The sequence below is a fragment of the Olea europaea genome, chromosome 11 (assembly GCF_002742605.1).
Source record: "Olea europaea var. sylvestris chromosome 11, O_europaea_v1, whole genome shotgun sequence".
In the NCBI taxonomy this organism is placed as follows: Eukaryota; Viridiplantae; Streptophyta; class Magnoliopsida; order Lamiales; family Oleaceae; genus Olea; species Olea europaea.
Genome location: NC_036247.1, coordinates 33,399,118 through 33,421,343, shown reverse-complemented (window position 1 = coordinate 33,421,343; position 22,226 = coordinate 33,399,118). Strand labels below are relative to the sequence as shown.

The 22,226-nt window shown below is 36.7% G+C and overlaps 4 protein-coding genes across 4 annotated transcripts; 2 read left to right on the top strand and 2 right to left on the bottom strand.

Annotated features, from left to right (window-relative positions):
• Nucleotides 1-203: 203 nt before the first annotated feature.
• LOC111404755 lies at nt 204-879 on the bottom strand. The gene is made up of 3 exons (XM_023033517.1): nt 670-879; nt 459-626; nt 204-377 (listed from the first exon to the last, which is right to left on the bottom strand). The coding sequence occupies exons 1-3, from the start codon at nt 877-879 to the stop codon at nt 204-206; spliced, it is 552 nt and encodes a 183-aa protein (XP_022889285.1).
• Nucleotides 880-1,718: 839 nt separating this feature from the next.
• LOC111404754 (protein FAR1-RELATED SEQUENCE 5-like) lies at nt 1,719-3,191 on the bottom strand. The gene is made up of 2 exons (XM_023033516.1): nt 3,126-3,191; nt 1,719-2,783 (listed from the first exon to the last, which is right to left on the bottom strand). Exons 1-2 carry the CDS (start codon nt 3,189-3,191, stop codon nt 1,719-1,721), a joined length of 1,131 nt encoding a protein of 376 aa, XP_022889284.1.
• Nucleotides 3,192-14,608: 11,417 nt separating this feature from the next.
• LOC111404753 lies at nt 14,609-16,431 on the top strand. The gene is made up of 3 exons (XM_023033515.1): nt 14,609-15,993; nt 16,071-16,214; nt 16,303-16,431. Exons 1-3 carry the CDS (start codon nt 15,259-15,261, stop codon nt 16,429-16,431), a joined length of 1,008 nt encoding a protein of 335 aa, XP_022889283.1. The 5' UTR covers nt 14,609-15,258.
• A 40-nt stretch (nt 16,432-16,471) lies between these two features.
• On the top strand, nt 16,472-18,557 carry LOC111404988. The gene is made up of 6 exons (XM_023033707.1): nt 16,472-16,841; nt 16,944-17,096; nt 17,181-17,439; nt 17,529-17,613; nt 17,686-18,164; nt 18,261-18,557. The coding sequence occupies exons 1-6, from the start codon at nt 16,496-16,498 to the stop codon at nt 18,400-18,402; spliced, it is 1,464 nt and encodes a 487-aa protein (XP_022889475.1). The 5' UTR covers nt 16,472-16,495; the 3' UTR covers nt 18,403-18,557.
• Nucleotides 18,558-22,226: the final 3,669 nt, after the last annotated feature.

Here is a 22,226-nt window from a genome sequence, read left to right as displayed (position 1 = left end):
TAACAAGTAGAAAACATCACATGCTGGAAATAATTTGTACATAATATATCAATGTGAATCAAAATTAGGCTTCAAATCTTTGCGGATAAACATAACATAATTAGGTAATCGAATAGTAGCGAACAAATCAAGTAATTGTTCAATTAATAATAGTAGTGTTATCAGATCAAAAAAATAATAATAGTAGTAGTAGTTAATTGTTCTTATGGTTTATCCAAATCAATTATCTCTGATATAGCTACACATTCTTCTACCAGGGACCTAAAAAATTGCATCCTAGCATGATAAGGTGTAGCCCAACCTTCTGCACATGGATGATGGTACTTGTACCAATTACAAGCAATAGGTGGCATTGGTCCACTAGTATGCCAATTTATCTGTACACAATCACATAGAAAAACATAAGTAGAAATATTATTTAGTTAATTAAAAATTTAATTAATTTGATGAATATTTACCGAGACAAAATGACAGTTATTGGCAAATCTAATTGCAACAATCTTATGAGATGCGATTGCAAATGGTTCATCCCAAAGTGGAAGAAATGTAAGACATTGTTGTTGGCTCAAGTGAACAAGAATAATTTTATATCTTGAAGCAATAACATAACCCATATCCGGCATAGTCTGAACCATCAAAATGAGAAAGTGAATGAATCAACTCATGGACCATATCATCATTTCCATAGAGTCTAGAGTAATCATCAAAATGAGATTCAAGCTCCTTTATTAGGTCTTTTCTGACCAAAGACCAATTCTCTTCACCTATACCTAGAATATTAGCCACAGCCCGAAAACCACAATTGCCATCTGTGGCCACATCTTGCACATCAACTATGTAAGGTCTCAAACGAATAGGGAACGAATCAAAATAAGCCATGGACTTTGATCCACGTGCTCGATACACCTTATGTTTTTGTCGAATTGGAGGCTGGCTTAATAACATGGGTTGACTTAAATGTGTAATGGAACTATCCAATTGTTGTAACGTATTATCTTGTCCAGATAGAACTAACTCAAAATATGATGGGTCTCAACGAGTAGATACATCTATTTTTGAAGATGGACAACCCTTTGTCTTAGTTTGGACTTGTGGCTCAACTAATGATGTAGAACTCGGACTAGCAATCTCTTTCAATTTTTGTAGGATTTCTGCCTTCACATGATCATTATTATCTCGATAACGTTTTTCAATCATTTCAAATAATGATGCACAATTAATTTCGGATGTGTTACCTTTATCAAGAGGAACTATATCAAGCTTGTTCCAGTGAGAGTGTACTCTTGATAAAGGAATGGGTTGAGATTCTTTCTTATACTCTGAAATCTCATGGGCACACGGTAATCTATGTGTTTGTCGTATAACACATCCACAAGTTACCTTGTCAGTTCCTATGTCATCAGCTCCTTTGGACTCTTGAAATATCATATTTATTGCAATTCTTGATGTAAATCCCCTAAGCTTTTTAAACAAGGTAGGTTTGAAATTATGTTGGACAGTACCCAAACTCTTTTCAAATCACGCTTTAATATCTGTATGTTGTAGCTCCAATAATGCATGAATTCTTGTCCATGAATTCTTGTCCATGACCTATTAGTTGTCGTGTTTCCAAAGTGCATGTGTAGATTTATCCAAGCTGCGACAAACTTCTCTTTATATTGAAGAAGCCATGAATTCATTACATAATCAATTGCTTGCGGAAATTGTTGAAAATTGGATTATAAGATATTTAGATTTTGTTTGTACTCTTCTATGGATGTTGAAAGCACTAACAAATTCCACATATGCATAAAGGCATCCCATTGGTCCTTGTGATTGTCAAAATATTTTTTTGTTTTTGCCAACACATTCTTTGAAATGTGCCATCTACATAAAATATTAGTAGATGTTGGAAATATTTTTTCAATGGCCTTCATTAGAGCTAGCTCTCTATCAATAACAATAACACTAGGCATTATTATATCGTTCATTAGACTCTTCAATCTCCCTAAAGCCCATGCGTAGTTTTCCTCACGTTCTTTTCCCAAGTATGCAAAAGCGATCGAAAATGTTAAATCAGTAGAAATGACACCTACTATTTCCAACAACGGTAGGCGATACCTATTTGTCTTATACGTGCAATCCATAATTATCACACGAGGAAAAGCCCACAACAAATCTATTGAATATGGTTGTGCCCAGAATAAATCTTGAACTATATTCGTCTCCATGTAGGTGCGGTGCAACTCTATGTACTTATTCTCAACAAGTCTATTCATTAGTTGTTGCATTTGTGTCCTTCCAGCTTGTTCTTTGAGCATGAACTTCTGACGTGCCTTGTAGATGTGCCTCATTGTGCTAACATTTGTGTCATCATTTTGTTTCAATGTATATAATATTTTCTTTGGTCTTACATGATTCTTTGACATGTCTACTAAAATTGAAGTCTCTTTCTCAGTTAATCTCCTAGCATATGAATGTCCTTCAAGGTTTTGGGCAATGTCATGATTATCTCTCCCACATTTCACTTTCAATATCCAATAATCACCATTTATCAATTTTCTTCCATTCAATAAGAATGGGCATCCACATTTTTTTGTTTCGGTAGTTCTTCGTCTCTTTCGTTTTTCATTTTCTTTGTTAGTATTCCTACACCTATATGAACCATGTCTTTCACATGCAAAATCAATTCTTGGTTTTCTCCCAACTTGGCCGAAGTCGGACTTTTTCATAACAACAATCATGTTATATCTCTTACCAACAGTTTTAACCCAATCAATCAAGGCCTCTCTACTTGTAAACATCTGTTTATCATCAAATATTCATATATTTATATATGATCATGTTAAAAAAAATAAAATTATTACGTACCCATGTTTGTCGTAAACATATCCGTATAATCAACAGATAACTCATTCTGGACATCATAGTTATGGGTTGATGTATCCTACATTAAAAATATAGTTTTAAATAATGTCATTGACATAAATTTAACAATAACTAATATAAAAAATACAACATCGGATAAGTATACGAAATAGCAGATGAATTGGAACTTTTCTAAATACTTGTGAAAAAACTCATTGATGTATTAATGTGTTAGGAAAAAATCAAACAACAAAACACGATAAAAATGTAATCCTTACTCTTTCAAATTTCTCTTCATATATTGCTATGTCTATATATTTTTGCTCTAACAGTATCTCTTCCATTGTTCACTGAATTTCTGTGTATTGAAATTTTGAGAATTAGAATGCTTCGAACAAGATTATTTTATAACCTTTAAGATTAGTAGGTTTTATTACATAACCTGAGCTTGATATAACTAATATTTTGGATTGATCATACACAATAATATGCACGTCAATTCGTCGACAAGCCACAAGCATTTGCAATAAGAAGTCGATGAGACAAAAGTCGATAATGACTAAGCTTTAATAATAATAGCATGTCGACTATACACCTCATGATCATTAAGTTAGATTCAACAACTACAAACTAATCCTTATTCCCCATAAAAATACCAAATTTCACCAGAAAAGATCAAGCAAAATAGTTATCATTCAATAACCTATCGCTCCCAACAACCCTTGTTATGCATTCGAACAGTAATTAATTTATTTGATTTAAACTGTGATTCGTACAGCTGGTTCTTCACTATCCTAATTGGAAGTCCATCTGGGCTCCTAACAACACCAAAATGCATTGACATTTCTAGTATTTGAACTTGGCACGAGTAGAGAAGAATAAAAGTAATAAATAAATAAACTTAGGCGTGCAACAAATCTACAACAAATAGAGTGAAAAATCAAAGAAATAAAATACAAATTCAATTAAACACCATCCCATTTCTCAAGACCCCACAAAAGTTTATAAATAAGAGCTAGGTTAGTGCATTTGGCAAACCCATAATTAAAAATAGATAAGAAAAATCACTAGAAATTAAATGCTAGATATAAAAACTCAGAAAAGAAATTCGCATGGACTTGTGCCCGAGTGAGTTGTTTTTTACGCTTAGAGAATAAAGGAAAAATTTCCTGATCTTGATTGGCGACGTAGAAGCTGATGAAGAAAGACGAACTCAATGAACAGAGGATTTGCTTATTCTTTCCCTTGATTTTAAACACCTCATGATCATTATTTGGGACATGAAGCAGCCAACTCTACTTTTATCTCTTTGAACTCGAGATATAAGATGTGAATGAACCCCTCCAACTTGTTTCATAACAAGTAATTACTTCTCCAAAGTGGTAATTTTAAACATATAATCAGAGGGACCTTGAAATCGAAGCATATAAATAGAGTATGAATGTTTCGCCACACTTACAATAGCAATCCACAAGTCCAGCGATTTTCTGATTTATGTGGGCTCTTTTACCAAGCTTAAACAATACCTTCAGGTAATGGTCAAGGCTGCTAGATCTTCTTTGAAGCAGAATTCAATGTCTCTACCTCCCTGAAGATCTTAATCTATTAGAAATCTAGATAAACACAAATTCTAAGATGATTTAATGAAAGTAAAAATTAGTGGATCAATTTAGAGTTTTGTATTTTTATATCTATTACCCTTCATTATTACTTATGTCTATTTAAGTAAATTTATATATAATTTAAAATATAGTAAAATTTTATTTTTAAAAGTGGATGTACTTATAAAAAGCGTGAATGAAAATAGCGGTACCCTAAGTATATTCTCCTACTAATAAAAGTCAAACCATGTAATGTGCAGTAGGACCTATACTTATCTCCCCCTTACTATGAGTTTCTATATTTTTCAGATTTTCATATTATTCCAGCTTTCCATATTTGGCACATTTTTCTTATTTTTCTAGCTCATTAATTTTTCATTTTAAGTGCAGGTTCTTCTCCATTAGGCGACTAAGATGACCCACGTAGCGAGCTTTAGGCCGGTTAATCCAAGTCAGTTGACCATAGGCACCAAGTTTTAAGAGACCCCGTAGGCTTAATTGCTCAAGTCAAATAGGCCTCGAAGAAGAACGCTAAGATATGAGCTTCTTGTAATGGAGGGATTATTTTTGGATTTAGGTCTACTAAATATTGGTCAATTCATGTTCAAAGTAACCCTATTAACGTGTGACAGTTATCCCAAATCTCACACATACGATAGAGTCCCACTAATAAATTCATAGTGTGAGCAGTGCAGATGGTACATGAAGATACCTATACTAAGTACTCCATGATGACCTAATCAAGCAATAGAAATAATGCTACAGCTTATCCATTTTAGCTCATACACGATCACAACATACAAGTTTAGAATTATGTATCATGCTGTAGAAATTCTATTTTTTTTAATTTTAATTTTTTTTTTCAAAACATGAATGCGCCACACAGTTGTGTCATCTGAATTTTTTTTTTAATTTTTATATGATGAGTTGAAAAATATATGAAAAAGACAAATGCAAACAAAATGAACATGTAATGAAATGAATGCAAAAATGGACACTGAGATGAACCGTACATGAATGTTCCTATAAAACTGGTCAAGGAGGTACACAAATACTAACAGCCTTCCTAAGTGACTCGAACCTCAGACCATCTAAAGGTTTAGTGAATAGATCGGCAAGCTGATTTTCTGTAGCAATGTGTTCAAGGGATACCACATTGGACTCAATAAGTTCACGAATGAAGTGATGACTAATATCAATATGTTTAGTCTTAGAGTGTTGAACATGATTTTTGGAGATGTTGAGCACTGGTGTTATCACAAAACACGGTCATGGTGCCCTGATTTATCCCATAATCATTCAACACTTGCTTCATCCAAAGCAATTGAGTGTAGCAACTACTGGCTGCAATGTATTCTGCCTCGATTGTAGACAAAGAAACTGAGTTTTGTTTCTTACTCATCCATGACACAAGATTAGAACCAACATAGAAGCATCCACCCGAGGTACTCTTCCTAACATTGACATTTCTAGCCCAATCGGCTTCAGAATAGCCGACGAGTTCAAGATTTGACTCTTTGGAATATAAGATCCCATGATTTACAATCCCATTCACATACTTAATGATACGTCTCATTGCACTCAAATGGGATTCCTTAGAGTCTACCTGAAATCTTGCACACACTCCAACACTGAAAGCTATGTCAGGTCTACTGGCTGTAAAGTAGAGTAAGCTACCTATCATACTCCTATACAATGTCTAATCAACACTTTCACCTGTAGGATCATGACCTAACTTAGCACTCGTGCTCATAGGTGTCCATGTGTGTTTTTTACTGTCCAGTCCAAATCGCTTAACTAGGTCTTTGGCATACTTTGACTGAGAGACAAACAACCCATAGTCAGTTTGCTTTACTTGAAGGCTAAGGAAGTAACTTAGCTCTCCAACCATGCTCATTTCAAATTCTCGTTTCATACATTCGGCAAGTTCATGAGCAAGAGAGTCAATTGGAGAGGTAAACACAATATCATCGACATAGATCTATGCTATAGTTTTGGTTTCTTCAAAATATGTCTAATGAATAAAGTTTGTCTGTGCCACCTCATGAAAGACCATGGTCAACGAGATATGCAGTGAGTCTGTCATACCAAGCTCTAGGAGCTTGTTTCAGACCATACAAGGCTTTATTCAATTTGTAGACATAATGGGAAACCTAGGGTCGATGAATCCTTTGGGTTGTTCAACATATGCCTCTTCTTGAAGTATTCCATTCAAGAAGGCATTTTTGACATCCATTTGATACAATTTGAACCTTGAAGTACAAGCAACTGCAAGAAGGATCCGAATGGACTCAAGACATGCAACAGGGGCAAATGTCTCATCAAAATCTACCCCTTTAACCTGAGTGTACCCCTGAGCAACTAGCCTAGCCTTATTTCTCGTTATGGTACCCTGGTCATCGATTTTGTTCTTGAAAATTCACTTAGTACCTATCATATTGCAATCATCATGCCTAGGCACTAGATACCAAACATTGTTTCGAACAAATTGATTAAGCTCCTCATGCATTGCATTCACCCAACATTCATCTCTAAGAGCTTTCTCAACTTTCTTAGGCTCAATCTGGGATACATAGCTTGTATAGGTTAGGTTATTCAGAACTCTCTTTCTTAACCTCATACCTACATTTAGATCCCCAATGATGTTGACCTTAGGATGGTTAGATTTGACCCTAGATGATGGTTCTCTAGGAAGCTTAGTTTGTTCACTAGGTGAAGGATCCTTAATAGAAATGTCTATGCCTTTGGGGGACCATGGAGATTTTGGAATTGATTGTTCTTTATCCTCAGTTATGGGTCCTTGATCATCATTTAGATCACCTAAATCTACCACATTTTTAACACTCTCATCCTCAGAGAAAGCATCATCAACAATAACATGTATAGACTCCGTGACACTCTGAGTACTCAAGTTATATACTCGATAGGCTCTATTGTTCCTAGAATATCCTAGAAAAACTTCTTAATCACTTTTGGAATCAAACTTGGCCTAAGTTTTATGTATCCCTCAAAATGTAGCACTTGCTGTCAAATACACGAAAGTATTTAACAGTAGGCTTCTTGCCTTTCCAGATCTCATAAAGAGTCTTATCGGTTTTCGGTCTCAGGTATACTTTGTTCACCATGTGGCAGATAGTGTTAATAGCTTCACCTCAGAAATGGATTACTAGATCCTTGTCGTGAAGCATGGCTCTAGCCATTTCCTGAAGCACTCTATTTTTCCTCTCAACAATCTCATTTTGCTGGGGAGTGATTGATGAGGAGAACTCACGCTGAATCCCCTCCTCTAAACAAAAGTTTTCAAGATTAGAGTTTTCAAACTCTTTTCCATGATCACTTCGAACCCTAGAAATGGAAAGATTTTTTTCAATTCTGAGTCTTTTACACAAGGGATTTAACCAGATCACAAGTCTCGAATTTTTCTCTTAGTAGCTCACTCCAGGTGTATCTAAAGAAGTCGTCTACCACAACAAGAATATAACCTTTACCTCCTAGGCTCTAGAAGGTCCCATTAAATCCATATGGAGAAGTTCTAAGGGTCTGTTTGTCAAGATTTTAGATGTTTTTTTATGGTTTATCCTAAGTTGTTTTCCTTGTTGACACGGCTTGCACACAACATTTTCATTTTGTTTAATTTTAGGTAAACCATCAACAATTTTCTTTTTGACGAAATTTGACATGCTTTTATAGTTAACATGGCGGAGTCTTTGATGCCAAAGTTCAGTCATATCAATTTTAGCACTGCTGCACACATAGTTATAGTTTGGGAGAACTCCAAACAGTTATCAGACGTTCTAACACCTTCAAGGACAACACCACCCGAAGAGTCGTAAATAATACATCTCTTTTGAACAAAACTCACTTCATGGTCAACATCACAAATTTGACTAATGCTCAATAGATTGGACTTAAGACCCTCTACATAAAGCACATTAGATATAGTAGGAAGTCCGGATATGTTGATGGTGCCTTTACCACTGATAGGTGTCGTAGCCCCGTCTCTAAAGGTAACTACACCACCGTTGCAATCATCAAAGGTAGAGAATAAGGCCTTATTACCACACATATGTATAGAACAAGCACTATCAAGGTACCACATACATGTATTTTGAGCCTTATATGCAACATGAGCTACAAAACAATTTGAATTCTCACCATACCTACCTACATCAGATTTCTTGACCCAACCTTTTCTAGAGGTCGAGGTGATCTTAGTCAATTTATTCACCATCTCAATTAAGTGACTAACCTAATTTGAAAGGAAGTTTACTTAACTAGGGAGATCCTGACTTCTATTCCTATTTGCTAGCTTATGACATCTAGGTCTCGTGTGCCGTAAAGCGCCACAGTGATAACAATTGGGTATGAACCTAGACTCAAATGCATGTGATTGTTGGCGCTGAAATTTTGTTGTGAAAATCTTACGGGCTCTAGTGGCATTCAGTTTAGTGACACTCTTACTTTTGGATTAACGATTAATTGAAATACTAGTCTTGTGGAAAGCAGGCACAAATGTGGTCTTGGATGAACTAGTCACGTTGCTATCACTCTTCACAAATCCTAGACTTTGCCTATTCCCAACTGGTTTGTTCATTCCTAACAGGTTGTCTAGATTCTTAGTCCCACTCATAAAAGACTGCAGTTGAGTACTAGATTTCTCTAACTTCTCTAACTCACAAGTTAGTGTCTTAACCTTATCCTCTAGCTTCTTATTGACATACTTCAACTCACTAAAGTTTTTAGATGAGACCTGAAGATCACTAGTGAGTCTCTCTTTCTCTCTCTCAAGCTTGTCTACCTTTTTAAATAAGGCCTTATTTACCTTTTTGATCTTGGGGCTCTCCTTAAACAGAAGTTGATAAGCCTCATGTATATCCGTCTCAACCTCAGTATCGTCACTAGACTTCTCACTCTCTACATCCTCCTTAACCTTCTCACTGTCCTTATCTGACTCACTCTTAACTGTAGACACAAAAGCCATATAACCCTTTTCATCTTCACCATTGGAGGAATCCCTTTGATCACTTGAGTTTGAATCATCATCAGTCAATGACACAACTAATGCCTTACTCCTTCTCTTTTTCAGATTTTTCTTAAAGCTAGGACATTTCTTCCTATAGTGCCCAAATCTTTGACACTCATGGCACCTAACAACTTGAGATTTCTTACTAGACTTCCTATCAGTTGGTTTATCACTCTTCTCTTTTTGGAATTTACTAGGGGCTCCTCTCTTTCTGTCTTGGGGCCATCTCTTGCCCTTTAAAGCTTTCTGGAACTTCTTTACGAAGTAAGCTATTTTCTCATCTCTAAAGCTTTCTATGTCAGATGACTCAGACTCTTCTTCTCCAACTGTGGTCAGCGCTATAGACTTGTTTTTCTTAGGTTGTGAGATGGTGAGTTCATAGGTTTGAAGGGATCTTATGAGTTCTTCTATCTTAACCGTGTCCAGATCCTTACTCTCTTCAATAGCTGTAACCTTAGGTCTAAATCTCTTGGGCAAAGACCTAAGAATCTTTCTCACAATTTTTGACTTGGGAATCTTCTCACCTAGATTGAAACTAGAGTTTACAATGTCATTCAATTTTGCATAAAACTCATCAAACGATTCATCATCTTTCATCCTGATTTCTACAAACCTAGAGGTTAGCATTTACAATTTTGAATTTTTTACGATTTTAGTTCCCTCATGCGTAGTCTCTAGAATGTCCCATACTTCTTTAGCAATTTCACACATTGACACTTTCCTAAATTCTTCGGGAGACACGGCCAGAAACAAGGCATGAAGTTCTTTGCTATTCCAATTGCAATCAGCTAATTCTTCCTTAGTCTAAAGTGAAATATCAATTAGATTAACGACACCTGACACAGTTGTGAAAGGAGGTTTTCAACCATTTTGTACACTCACCCAATCACGTTCATCTAAAGACTTCAAAAAAGCACGCATCCTAACCTTTCAGTAGGCATAGTTGCTTCCGTCAAAATATGGAGACACAGACAGTGATTGACTCATCTAGACAACGATGGGCCAGGACTTGAGTTTTAGCTCTGATATCACTTGAAATAACGTAGTTTGACCCAAATAACACCTAGAGGGGGCAGAATAGGGATTTATGCGGAATTTTACAAATTAATTAATAAATGCAACAAGTCACAATTTTTAATATGTCCGAATCAATTCACATGCTTTACTATCCTACGTTGAACTACCGAAAATAAGTAAATTGTAGAAATATAAAGAACATAGTTGCTTGATGATGGACAAACCCCAATGTGGGTAAAACTCCGGGACCAAGCCAGTAGTTTCCACTTTACCAATCCAGCAAGTACAAGTTCTGCCAAACTCCGTACACGCAGTTCCAGTCTCACGATCTACTGTCGTAGATACTACTAGTCTCCTGGTAGCTCCCCGATCTACCTCCTGTAGCCTAATTTGCTATCCAATATAACCTCCTGGTCTTTAGCTAATTGTATCACCAAGTGAAATTCCAAGAACCTCCTGTTCTTGTCCAGTTCATGCGCTTATTGTCCACCTCTCTCAATCCCCCAATGAGAGAGTCCGTTTCTCAAAGGATTAAGGAACCACGATGTTTTGTCTTCACAAGATTGATGTTTTTCCCAAAAGATTGATTGTTGGATCACAAGGTGTTATGGATGAATTCACCAATTCATTTCGCCTTGGATCTCTTGAACAAAGATATGAAAATTTCTCTCACTGATGGAACAAAGTAGCAACCACTGCCTCAATTTTCGTGTATAGGTATGAAACAATTTCAGCACCACAACTTCTTTCTAATTCCTCAAGCAGCCACGTTTTTTGCCTCAATTTCTATGGATATATATAATACAATTTCAGCAGTCGGCCACCCTCAATTCTTCCAAAAACTACCGCCAATAATGTTGTATTTATTTAGAATAACAACAGGCTTCAAATCCACTTCGTCTCTGCATGCATGTGGATAATAAATTAAATTCAGCAGCACCACATTTTAATTCATCCAGCAGCTAATGTTTTTGTCTCTGTTTGTACATATAAATTATGACAGCAACTAGCCCCTTTACTGCCTGAATTTCCGTGTGAGTGTATGACACAATTTCAGCCCAAAGTGTGTGTATATATATTAATATAATCCAGCCACTCAATTTACCCAAAGCTTTGTTCTGTGAATATATAATCTATTTAATTCAGCCACCAAATAAGCTTTGGTTTTTTTGTAAATATATATACCCAATATGGCTCCCAGCAGCTTTGAATTTCAACCCTTTCTGCCTCAATTTCCTTGTAGTTATATGGTCCAAATTCAACCACTAACACTTGTTAATTCCACCAGCAGTCTTCACCAACAAGCAATCTTATTCTCTTCACTTTTGTCACTGCATGCAAGTATATATAATTAAGCTTAGCAACATCAATTTCTTGACTCTCCCAAGATGTCCAATTTTTGAGTGTTTATATGTATATGTCTTCAGCGGCCAGTACCTCTTCTTCTGTGCATATATACATATATATAGAGACTTTTACTTATGGACCCCTAATTTTACAATCTCAAACCCTAGCCTAATTCAACTATATATTATTGCACTTCATGCCTTGACTTTAAGACATATTCAATTAAGTCATTTTTGTTCATAGAATGCCAATTAAAATATAGAATCTAACATATATAAACAAATTTACTAAAAATTACCAATACATTCGAACAACATAAATACATAATTTGATAATTAAAAAAAAATGAAGCTCAGCCATAAACCTTACCATATGTATTTGCTCTAATAATGTCTCTTTCATTATTTGTTTTGGCTTTAGTTGAAAAAGATGTTTTATGAATATTGGGATTTTAGTTAAATGTAAAGTCTAAAAGAATAAATATAAAAGGCTCAAAAACATTTAATGAGGATAAATATTAGTGAATGGATTTAAGAGTGATAGATTTTATTTAATTTTATTCTTGTCTATTTAAATAAATTTACATAAGGTTAAAATTGTAATATATATATATATATATATATAATTATTTTTAAAAGTGGATAAACATATATAAGAACGATGAGTGAAATTAGCTTAATGAAAGATATATGAATTATGATTTAAGTTTTATAATTCACGAGTTCACCATAGTTATCCTACTAAATATCAATCACTAAATCTTATAACAACTGATTGCATGTATCTGATTGAATTTTTCTAAATTAATTTATATACCTTTCAAGTTCTACTCGATTACGTCAACCCATCATATATTTATGTGAATTTGAATACGCCTCAATCAAGAATATTCAATCACCAAAGAACACATTTAACGAATGCGACAATTATAAAAGTCCTTGCTCTTTTATCTAGGGCTGGGCAAATCTCTCGAACCGAACCGATCGAACCGAATCCGACGGTTCTTATCAAATTAAATACCCGAACGGGTATCTGAATTGAGAATCGATGGGTACGGTTCGGTTCTCGATTCTAGACCAAGAACCGAAAAATCGAATAAGAACCGAATCTTTCTAATTTTTTTTATATTGAGTAAATCAAATTATTTTGATTTTAATTTTTTTCTAAACAAATTAACAAATTAATGATTTCTAAATCCAAAATTTTGGCCCAATTACCCATTTTCTTATTTCATTTCTTAGTCAAACAAGATCAAATCCACTAAATAACCCTAAATACCTACACTAAAGTGCATAACGTTGTCTCGACTCTCGCACTCACTCTCGCAGCCTCGCTAATATTCCAAAATCTATACAATCGTCGGCCGACACTCTGACTTCCGATCGAAGCTGTGACTTCCGCCGACCGAAACTTTGATCGTAGCGATCATTTGAACAAGGTAGTTTATTAGTCTCGGACATTCCAAAACCATTGAATGTATCATTAGTCGTATTTATATAACGTTGTTATAAATGTTAAAAAATTTAATTATAGTACAGAACCGAACGGAACGGAATCGAACCGAACCCGAACGGTTCCATAATTATATTTGAACCCGACGGTTCCATTTACTAAATACCCGAAAAGTTTGGTTCGGAGAACCAAACCGAATCGACCCGCGCCCACCCCTTCTTTTATCCAATTTGCAGGTTTAAAAAGGGTTATGGATCCTTCTATTTGTGCTTATGGGCTTTACAACACCAGTCTGGAATATTGACCCAAATGATAAAATATTGGGGAATTTGCCCAGATAGCCGGACTGGGCAATGATTTTGGTGAAATAGCCTTTGACCAATACAAAAGGGGAGAAAAAAATCAAAATAGTTTAATTAATAAAATGACCAAATTATCCTTCACATTTTAACACAAAAATCTTTCCATATTCCCTCTTTTCACCTCGTTTCTTCCTCAGGTAAAACCTTATTCCCCCAATTCAAAAATTAACGTCTCTCTTCTCTTCCCCTTTGAGAAAATCTCACACAAAATCCACTACAAACCTCATGAAATCAACCTGGCAAAAGAGCACGACGAGCATAGGCGAGCGAAGTGACCCCCCTGCCGCCTCGAAGACTTTGTTTTGGAACTACGAGTTTGTGGAAATTCCTCTCTTGCTACTGCGGCTGTGAAGGTGAACACAAATTTAAGGTACAGGTTCTATAATGTGAGGAGATTTATGTATTATGTTGAGAAATGAAAGTGGTTGCCTTTGAAATGGTAGCTTTTATTTTTTTGAGAAAAAAGGGGGGTTTGTGGCTGGTGGCGGAGGGGATGCATGAGGTCCCTTTTGAACTCCACTATTGCAATGTTTCATTTGTGTTATGAAATTGTTATCTTCTAAATATTTAGGAACAAGGTAACAATAATTTTGTCATTTATGCACGTGATTCTCAACTTTTTTACTCATTAAGTTTTAATCTTTCTTCTATAATGTGGAGTATGTCCCTTCCTCATTTTTTACTCCATAGTTTTTTAGCATTAACATAACCAACCCTTGTGATGATTTGATTTAAAAATCACTAATTAGTACAAGACCAGATGAAAATGAATAAGGAAGAAAACTCCACTAGAAAGTCTTTGCCAATCCCCAATTTTCCAGTAGATATCAGCTAAGTATATTAATATACATGTTCAATGTTCAAGGTATTATAGGTAAAACATACAAATAGGAGAGTGTAATAGATAAATTCTTTGTCTCTGGTCAAAGTTGAGATTACTGATTAACCTAATGATTATTTGAAGCAGTAGCAAAAGTTCAACTTTTCACAGAAATCGACATGATACTCTAGGTTTGTCGTCTCCAATTTGATAATTAGGATTGGTTATGGAAGTCAAATCGTTGGACCTGGGGATTTGATCAAAAGGGTTTTAACTTTAGACATGATTACATGTTATTCATAAAATTAATCTTTACACATGTAGAAATGTTGTGCATAATTCGAGTATATAAAGAACAAAAATTGTACATAATTGATATGAGATGTCAAAATGATTCTAGAAATGTCAAATTTTGTCACTTTGGTAGTAACAGTAGTAGTGGGTAGTATTTGTGACTTTTATATGAGTTGGCCTCATGCTTTACTTTACTGCATTTATCTAATTTCGAATAAATGAACCGATAACGTTTGACATTTGGTTCTTTTGTGTGTTAGTAGTCATGTATATAGAACACTATCTAAAGCAATTTATATATCAAATCATTGATATTAACTTGTAAATCATTTTTTGCATAGTGCACTATAGAGTTGTGACACATTTAAGGTATTAGTTTGAGGTTGAATTGACAATGTTTCATTGCTTTACTACAATTTTGTGTTGCCTTGGAGCTTTCTATGTGTAGTCGTGAAATAGCTTGTAAGTCGTTATTTTTGTCCAATAATTTGGTAAATGATTGCTTTGAGAAATAAGATTGCTAACTCAATTATTGTTTTGCATTTTGCAATAGGAAAAATGGATGATGAAGACATAGTGAACGTGAAGATAAGTAATAGATGTAGAATGAAATTGATCGATGAAGTTTTCTATAGCTTAGATGAAAAGCATCAGGACCTATTAACCAATTCCTGCTTTGGACATTTGTTATGCCTAAGAAAGATAAAACTTGCATCCCAATTAGTTCACCAATTGATTCTGAGGTCAATAAGTACCTCAAAAGAAAATGAAGTATTTATTAAGGTTGGAGACAAGCTTGCAAGATTTGGATTGCAAGAATTCACACTGGTGACTGGGCTTAAAGCGGGGGATTTGGAGAACGAGGATCCGAAGCTAGGGCAAAATTGTAGACTCGTGAAAGAGCGTTTTAAGCGTAGCAACGGCAAAATAAAGAGAGGTTTATTGTTACAAGTTTTCAAACGCTGCAAGCATAAGAATGATAAATATAAGTTGGGCCTCCTCGTCATATTGATGTACGTGGTTTTGGCAGCAGAGGAGAATACATTTGTTAACCCATGGTTGTTTTATTTGGTGGATGATCTCGATAGATTTAACAACTATTCATGGGGGAGAAAGTCATACGAGTACACTATTAAGGTTTTTAAACGTAATTTGGGAGACATGTTGAAGGGTTATACAACTTCTCAGCGATATCCGTATTCTCTGCATGGATTTCCATTTGCAATCATGGTAATATGTTCTAAAATCATTTAAACTTTACATTTTATTTAATTATGTTACTAAAAATTAAATTTATGATTGTACAGATTTGGGCATTTGAAGCAATTCCCGGTGTTGGAAAGAAATTCGGTCGTGTAACAGTCGATTCCAGAATTCCAAGAATGATAAGCTGGGAAATGTCCAAGCAACTTAGGGGGGAAACACTTTGCACATTTTTTGAATCGTCAAATGTAAGTTTTATTTATCAAAATGTAAATGGCGTATCAATAATTATAATAAAACAATTTGCTGAATAATTATACATTCTTGTTTTTTCAGATAGAGGTACATTGTACGCTTAATCCTACAGACGATGAATTGCTGGAGCCGTTCTGGAAGGAATCCGGACCTTTTGATAGTGAAGCGGATCCTAAGTTGGAAAAAGTTGCTTCCAAGGATGAAGGCTGAGAGTGATGATGCTCGGTCAAGTTTCACTCGCCCACAATGTCCTAAGACATCAGATCGACCATCTATGTCTAGCCATCTACATTCATCCAAGACAGCTAGACGACCCCCACCTTCTTATGACTATATCACTCATATAATAAAACAAGAAATAAGAGGTGTTGAAGAGAGGCTCCGAGGCGAGATGTCAGATCGCTTCGATCGAGTAGAAAGGAAAATTGATTTATTTCTCCAATTGGCTGGACAAGGTGGAGTTCAGTCGGAAAGAAGCAAATTTGATGATCGTGCTTTTAGTAAAGGCAATCAACAGAACAAAGAGACAAGAGAGCGAGATGAGGTAATTATTGAAGAATGCTTTCATGAAGAAGTCACACCGAATAAGCAATCTGAGGCTTTTCCTACATATGATGATGGTATATTCTCTCTTGTACATTTTGCAATAAGTTACAAATAATTTTTATGTTGGGTTCCGTTTGTTGGATTTGTAGGATTTTTATGTTGGGTCCCATTTGTAGGATTTCTGCCAGATCCTTCATCTGCTATAGTTTTGTACCAACAACGGCCTTTAGTCTGGACTGAAGAGACCTTTCGAACCGAGGAAGCTCGACAAGATGATGTCACAGAGAAGGTGGCTAGGACAAAAGAGGATTCAAACATATCTAACAAAGGTACAAATAATTTACGTTTCAATATTTCACTTTTCAATCTTGTGTGTTAAAATGGAATGAATTGTGTTCCATCAACTTTTGTAGATGATTATGAGAAGCCTTCGACATCTTCGCATGTTTGCCAACCTAGTAATGAAATCATTGTCATCGAGGATCCGAATTCTGAATTGCCTGTAGGAAGGGGGCATCGAGTTAAAAGAAGAGCAGCCTTGCTGCTTTCTCCATACACTAATCCCTTAAAGAGGAGAAAATTGTTGAACATTCAAGCATATGACCCTTTAAGGGAAGTAGATCCTGCAAAAGTTGAAGACCTCAACAAGTGGTTGGCAAATGCATCCACAAGGTAATTTATTTTATTCCAGTGGTTGGCGTAGTGAAGGGTGTAATTTCGAATTTGCAAGTTAGCTTAGTTTGATATTATTGTTGTCACAGTGATACAGTAACCTTGGCTATCTGTGAAGTGCGAAGGAAATTCTTTGATGAACTATTGAAAGATGACGGGTGGCTTATCGATGATGTAAGTAATATTTGTATATTAGAATTATTTTTACTGAAAAATGCATTTAATTAATCATGTTTTGGTGTACAGCATATCGACTCGGCCTTATACCACATTAGGGAAAGGGCAGTGACATATCCACATATATTTCAGCAAGATTGTGCTATATTGGATTGTTATTTTTGGCAACTTGTGAAAAAAGCCTACCTAAAAATGGGTGCACGTAAAAAGAAAAATGGTAACTATGTATTTGACCAAGAGCTCGTCGATTATGTTGAAGGGGCTTCACCGGTGCTCGGTAAACACTGGAGTAACTGTAAATTTTTGTATGTTCCTTACTGTGTACCGGGTTCTCATTGGTTTGCACTGAAGATTGATTTGACGGAGCGAACTATTTACATTTACGATAGTTTGCCAAAACACATCCGCGCTGCTCAGCTGGCCGAATGCATGAAACCTATTCAAGTGGTAATTCCCTTGTTGATAAAGGAACACATAGCGCGTGAAGAAAAATTCAGCACCAGCATGTTTCGTTATCAGAGGGTTGTAGTTCCTGAACAAACAAACGGGTAAACTTGGTTGAATATAACATTTAGCACCAATATCTTTGACTTCTTTCGTCTAATTCATGTCTATCTAATTTTTTTCCCATTATGAATTTGTAGGTCTGATTGTGGGCTTTTCACAGTGAAATTCATTGAGTTTTTACAAGCTCAATTGAATATGGATTTGATTCGTCCGGAATATATGTCTATTTGGAGGAACAAATTAGCTGCAGAGATATTTGCATGGCACTTTGATCCGTAGATTTAGTGAATGTTTTGAAGTTATTTTTGTATTTAGACCTTGGAGATTGATTTTGCAACCTAGTAAATCCTTCAAGTTGAATGTTAATTGAAGTGACAGCTTTTATGTCTTTCATTTAAATGTGCTTATGCATTTCTATGAAAATGGTAATTTGGTTTAGGGTTTTGGTCAAGTTTTGTTCTTGAGAACGGCGCTTGTGCCGTTAATGATATGAGAGAAAAGCCATAAGAACGGCATAACTGTCGTTATGTTGTTCGGTCATTGTATGCGAGAACACCACTAGTGTCGTTACTGATTTTGAAAAGATAGGGAGAACGACACAAGTAGCGTTATAAAGACACAAACATATTCATAAGAACGGCACAAGTGTCGTTACCGCTTATAGAGAACGACACAACTGTCGTTATAGTGACAAATATAATAACGGGAATGACACCTTACCGTATTTGCAAACAAATACCTTATTTTTTCAATATAAGCGTTAACAAAATATTAAATATTAAATTTTCAGATTTGCATTTTTATTTCATTAGAAGTTAGATTTACAAGTCTACGAGAACGACACTTGTATCGTTACTGATCTTGAAAAAATATTGAGAACAACACAACTGCCGTTATTCTGACAAAATTAATAACAGGAATGACACCGGTAGTATTTGCAACCAACTTACCTTATTTTGTCAATATAAGCGTAAAATAAATGTTACATACTAAATTTTCAGATTTGGGAGATATCCTCATTAGTTTGATTTTCTAACGAATGTGGATGGTGACTTGTGATTTCGCTGAAATCCATACCAATTCCCCCATTATCCAATCTTTGAGGTCGGCGCGGAGGAAATGAAGCGAAAAATGGGAGAAATAGACAGAACGACACAAGTGTCGTTAAACGACACTTGTGTCGTTCTGTCTATTTCTCCCATTTTTCGCTTCATTTCCTCCGCGTCGACCTCGAAGATCGGACCTCCTAACTTAAAAAAAGTCAGAATTATTGATTACGTGACGGATAACGGGAGAATTGGTATGGATTTCAGCGAAATCACAAGTCACCATCCATATTCGTTAGAAAACCAAAGTAATGAGGGCATCTCCCAAATTACGTGGCCGACATGGCCATCTCGAGACTCAAATGAGTTAAACTTGTCGAATACAGGGGCCCGAAAGGCTCGGGGCTGCTCAAACTCGTGTTTACTGACAGAACGACACTTGTGTCGTTCTGTCTATTTCTCCCATTTTTCGCTTCATTTCCTCCGCGTCGACCTCGAAGATCGGACCTCCTAACTTAAAAAAAGTCAGAATTATTGATTACGTGACGGATAACGGGAGAATTGGTATGGATTTCAGCGAAATCACAAGTCACCATCCATATTCGTTAGAAAACCAAAGTAATGAGGGCATCTCCCAAATTACGTGGCCGACATGGCCATCTCGAGACTCAAATGAGTTAAACTTGTCGAATACAGGGGCCCGAAAGGCTCGGGGCTGCTCAAACTCGTGTTTACTGACAGAACGACACTTGTGTCGTTCTGTCTATTTCTCCCATTTTTCGCTTCATTTCCTCCGCGTCGACCTCGAAGATCGGACCTCCTAACTTAAAAAAAGTCAGAATTATTGATTACGTGACGGATAACGGGAGAATTGGTATGGATTTCAGCGAAATCACAAGTCACCATCCATATTCGTTAGAAAACCAAAGTAATGAGGGCATCTCCCAAATTACGTGGCCGACATGGCCATCTCGAGACTCAAATGAGTTAAACTTGTCGAATACAGGGGCCCGAAAGGCTCGGGGCTGCTCAAACTCGTGTTTACTGACAGAACGACACTTGTGTCGTTCTGTCTATTTCTCCCATTTTTCGCTTCATTTCCTCCGCGTCGACCTCGAAGATCGGACCTCCTAACTTAAAAAAAGTCAGAATTATTGATTACGTGACGGATAACGGGAGAATTGGTATGGATTTCAGCGAAATCACAAGTCACCATCCATATTCGTTAGAAAACCAAAGTAATGAGGGCATCTCCCAAATTACGTGGCCGACATGGCCATCTCGAGACTCAAATGAGTTAAACTTGTCGAATACAGGGGCCCGAAAGGCTCGGGGCTGCTCAAACTCGTGTTTACTGACAGAACGACACTTGTGTCGTTCTGTCTATTTCTCCCATTTTTCGCTTCATTTCCTCCGCGTCGACCTCGAAGATCGGACCTCCTAACTTAAAAAAAGTCAGAATTATTGATTACGTGACGGATAACGGGAGAATTGGTATGGATTTCAGCGAAATCACAAGTCACCATCCATATTCGTTAGAAAACCAAAGTAATGAGGGCATCTCCCAAATTACGTGGCCGACATGGCCATCTCGAGACTCAAATGAGTTAAACTTGTCGAATACAGGGGCCCGAAAGGCTCGGGGCTGCTCAAACTCGTGTTTACTGACAGAACGACACTTGTGTCGTTCTGTCTATTTCTCCCATTTTTCGCTTCATTTCCTCCGCGTCGACCTCGAAGATCGGACCTCCTAACTTAAAAAAAGTCAGAATTATTGATTACGTGACGGATAACGGGAGAATTGGTATGGATTTCAGCGAAATCACAAGTCACCATCCATATTCGTTAGAAAACCAAAGTAATGAGGGCATCTCCCAAATTACGTGGCCGACATGGCCATCTCGAGACTCAAATGAGTTAAACTTGTCGAATACAGGGGCCCGAAAGGCTCGGGGCTGCTCAAACTCGTGTTTACTGACAGAACGACACTTGTGTCGTTCTGTCTATTTCTCCCATTTTTCGCTTCATTTCCTCCGCGTCGACCTCGAAGATCGGACCTCCTAACTTAAAAAAAGTCAGAATTATTGATTACGTGACGGATAACGGGAGAATTGGTATGGATTTCAGCGAAATCACAAGTCACCATCCATATTCGTTAGAAAACCAAAGTAATGAGGGCATCTCCCAAATTACGTGGCCGACATGGCCATCTCGAGACTCAAATGAGTTAAACTTGTCGAATACAGGGGCCCGAAAGGCTCGGGGCTGCTCAAACTCGTGTTTACTGACAGAACGACACTTGTGTCGTTCTGTCTATTTCTCCCATTTTTCGCTTCATTTCCTCCGCGTCGACCTCGAAGATCGGACCTCCTAACTTAAAAAAAGTCAGAATTATTGATTACGTGACGGATAACGGGAGAATTGGTATGGATTTCAGCGAAATCACAAGTCACCATCCATATTCGTTAGAAAACCAAAGTAATGAGGGCATCTCCCAAATTACGTGGCCGACATGGCCATCTCGAGACTCAAATGAGTTAAACTTGTCGAATACAGGGGCCCGAAAGGCTCGGGGCTGCTCAAACTCGTGTTTACTGACAGAACGACACTTGTGTCGTTCTGTCTATTTCTCCCATTTTTCGCTTCATTTCCTCCGCGTCGACCTCGAAGATCGGACCTCCTAACTTAAAAAAAGTCAGAATTATTGATTACGTGACGGATAACGGGAGAATTGGTATGGATTTCAGCGAAATCACAAGTCACCATCCATATTCGTTAGAAAACCAAAGTAATGAGGGCATCTCCCAAATTACGTGGCCGACATGGCCATCTCGAGACTCAAATGAGTTAAACTTGTCGAATACAGGGGCCCGAAAGGCTCGGGGCTGCTCAAACTCGTGTTTACTGACAGAACGACACTTGTGTCGTTCTGTCTATTTCTCCCATTTTTCGCTTCATTTCCTCCGCGTCGACCTCGAAGATCGGACCTCCTAACTTAAAAAAAGTCAGAATTATTGATTACGTGACGGATAACGGGAGAATTGGTATGGATTTCAG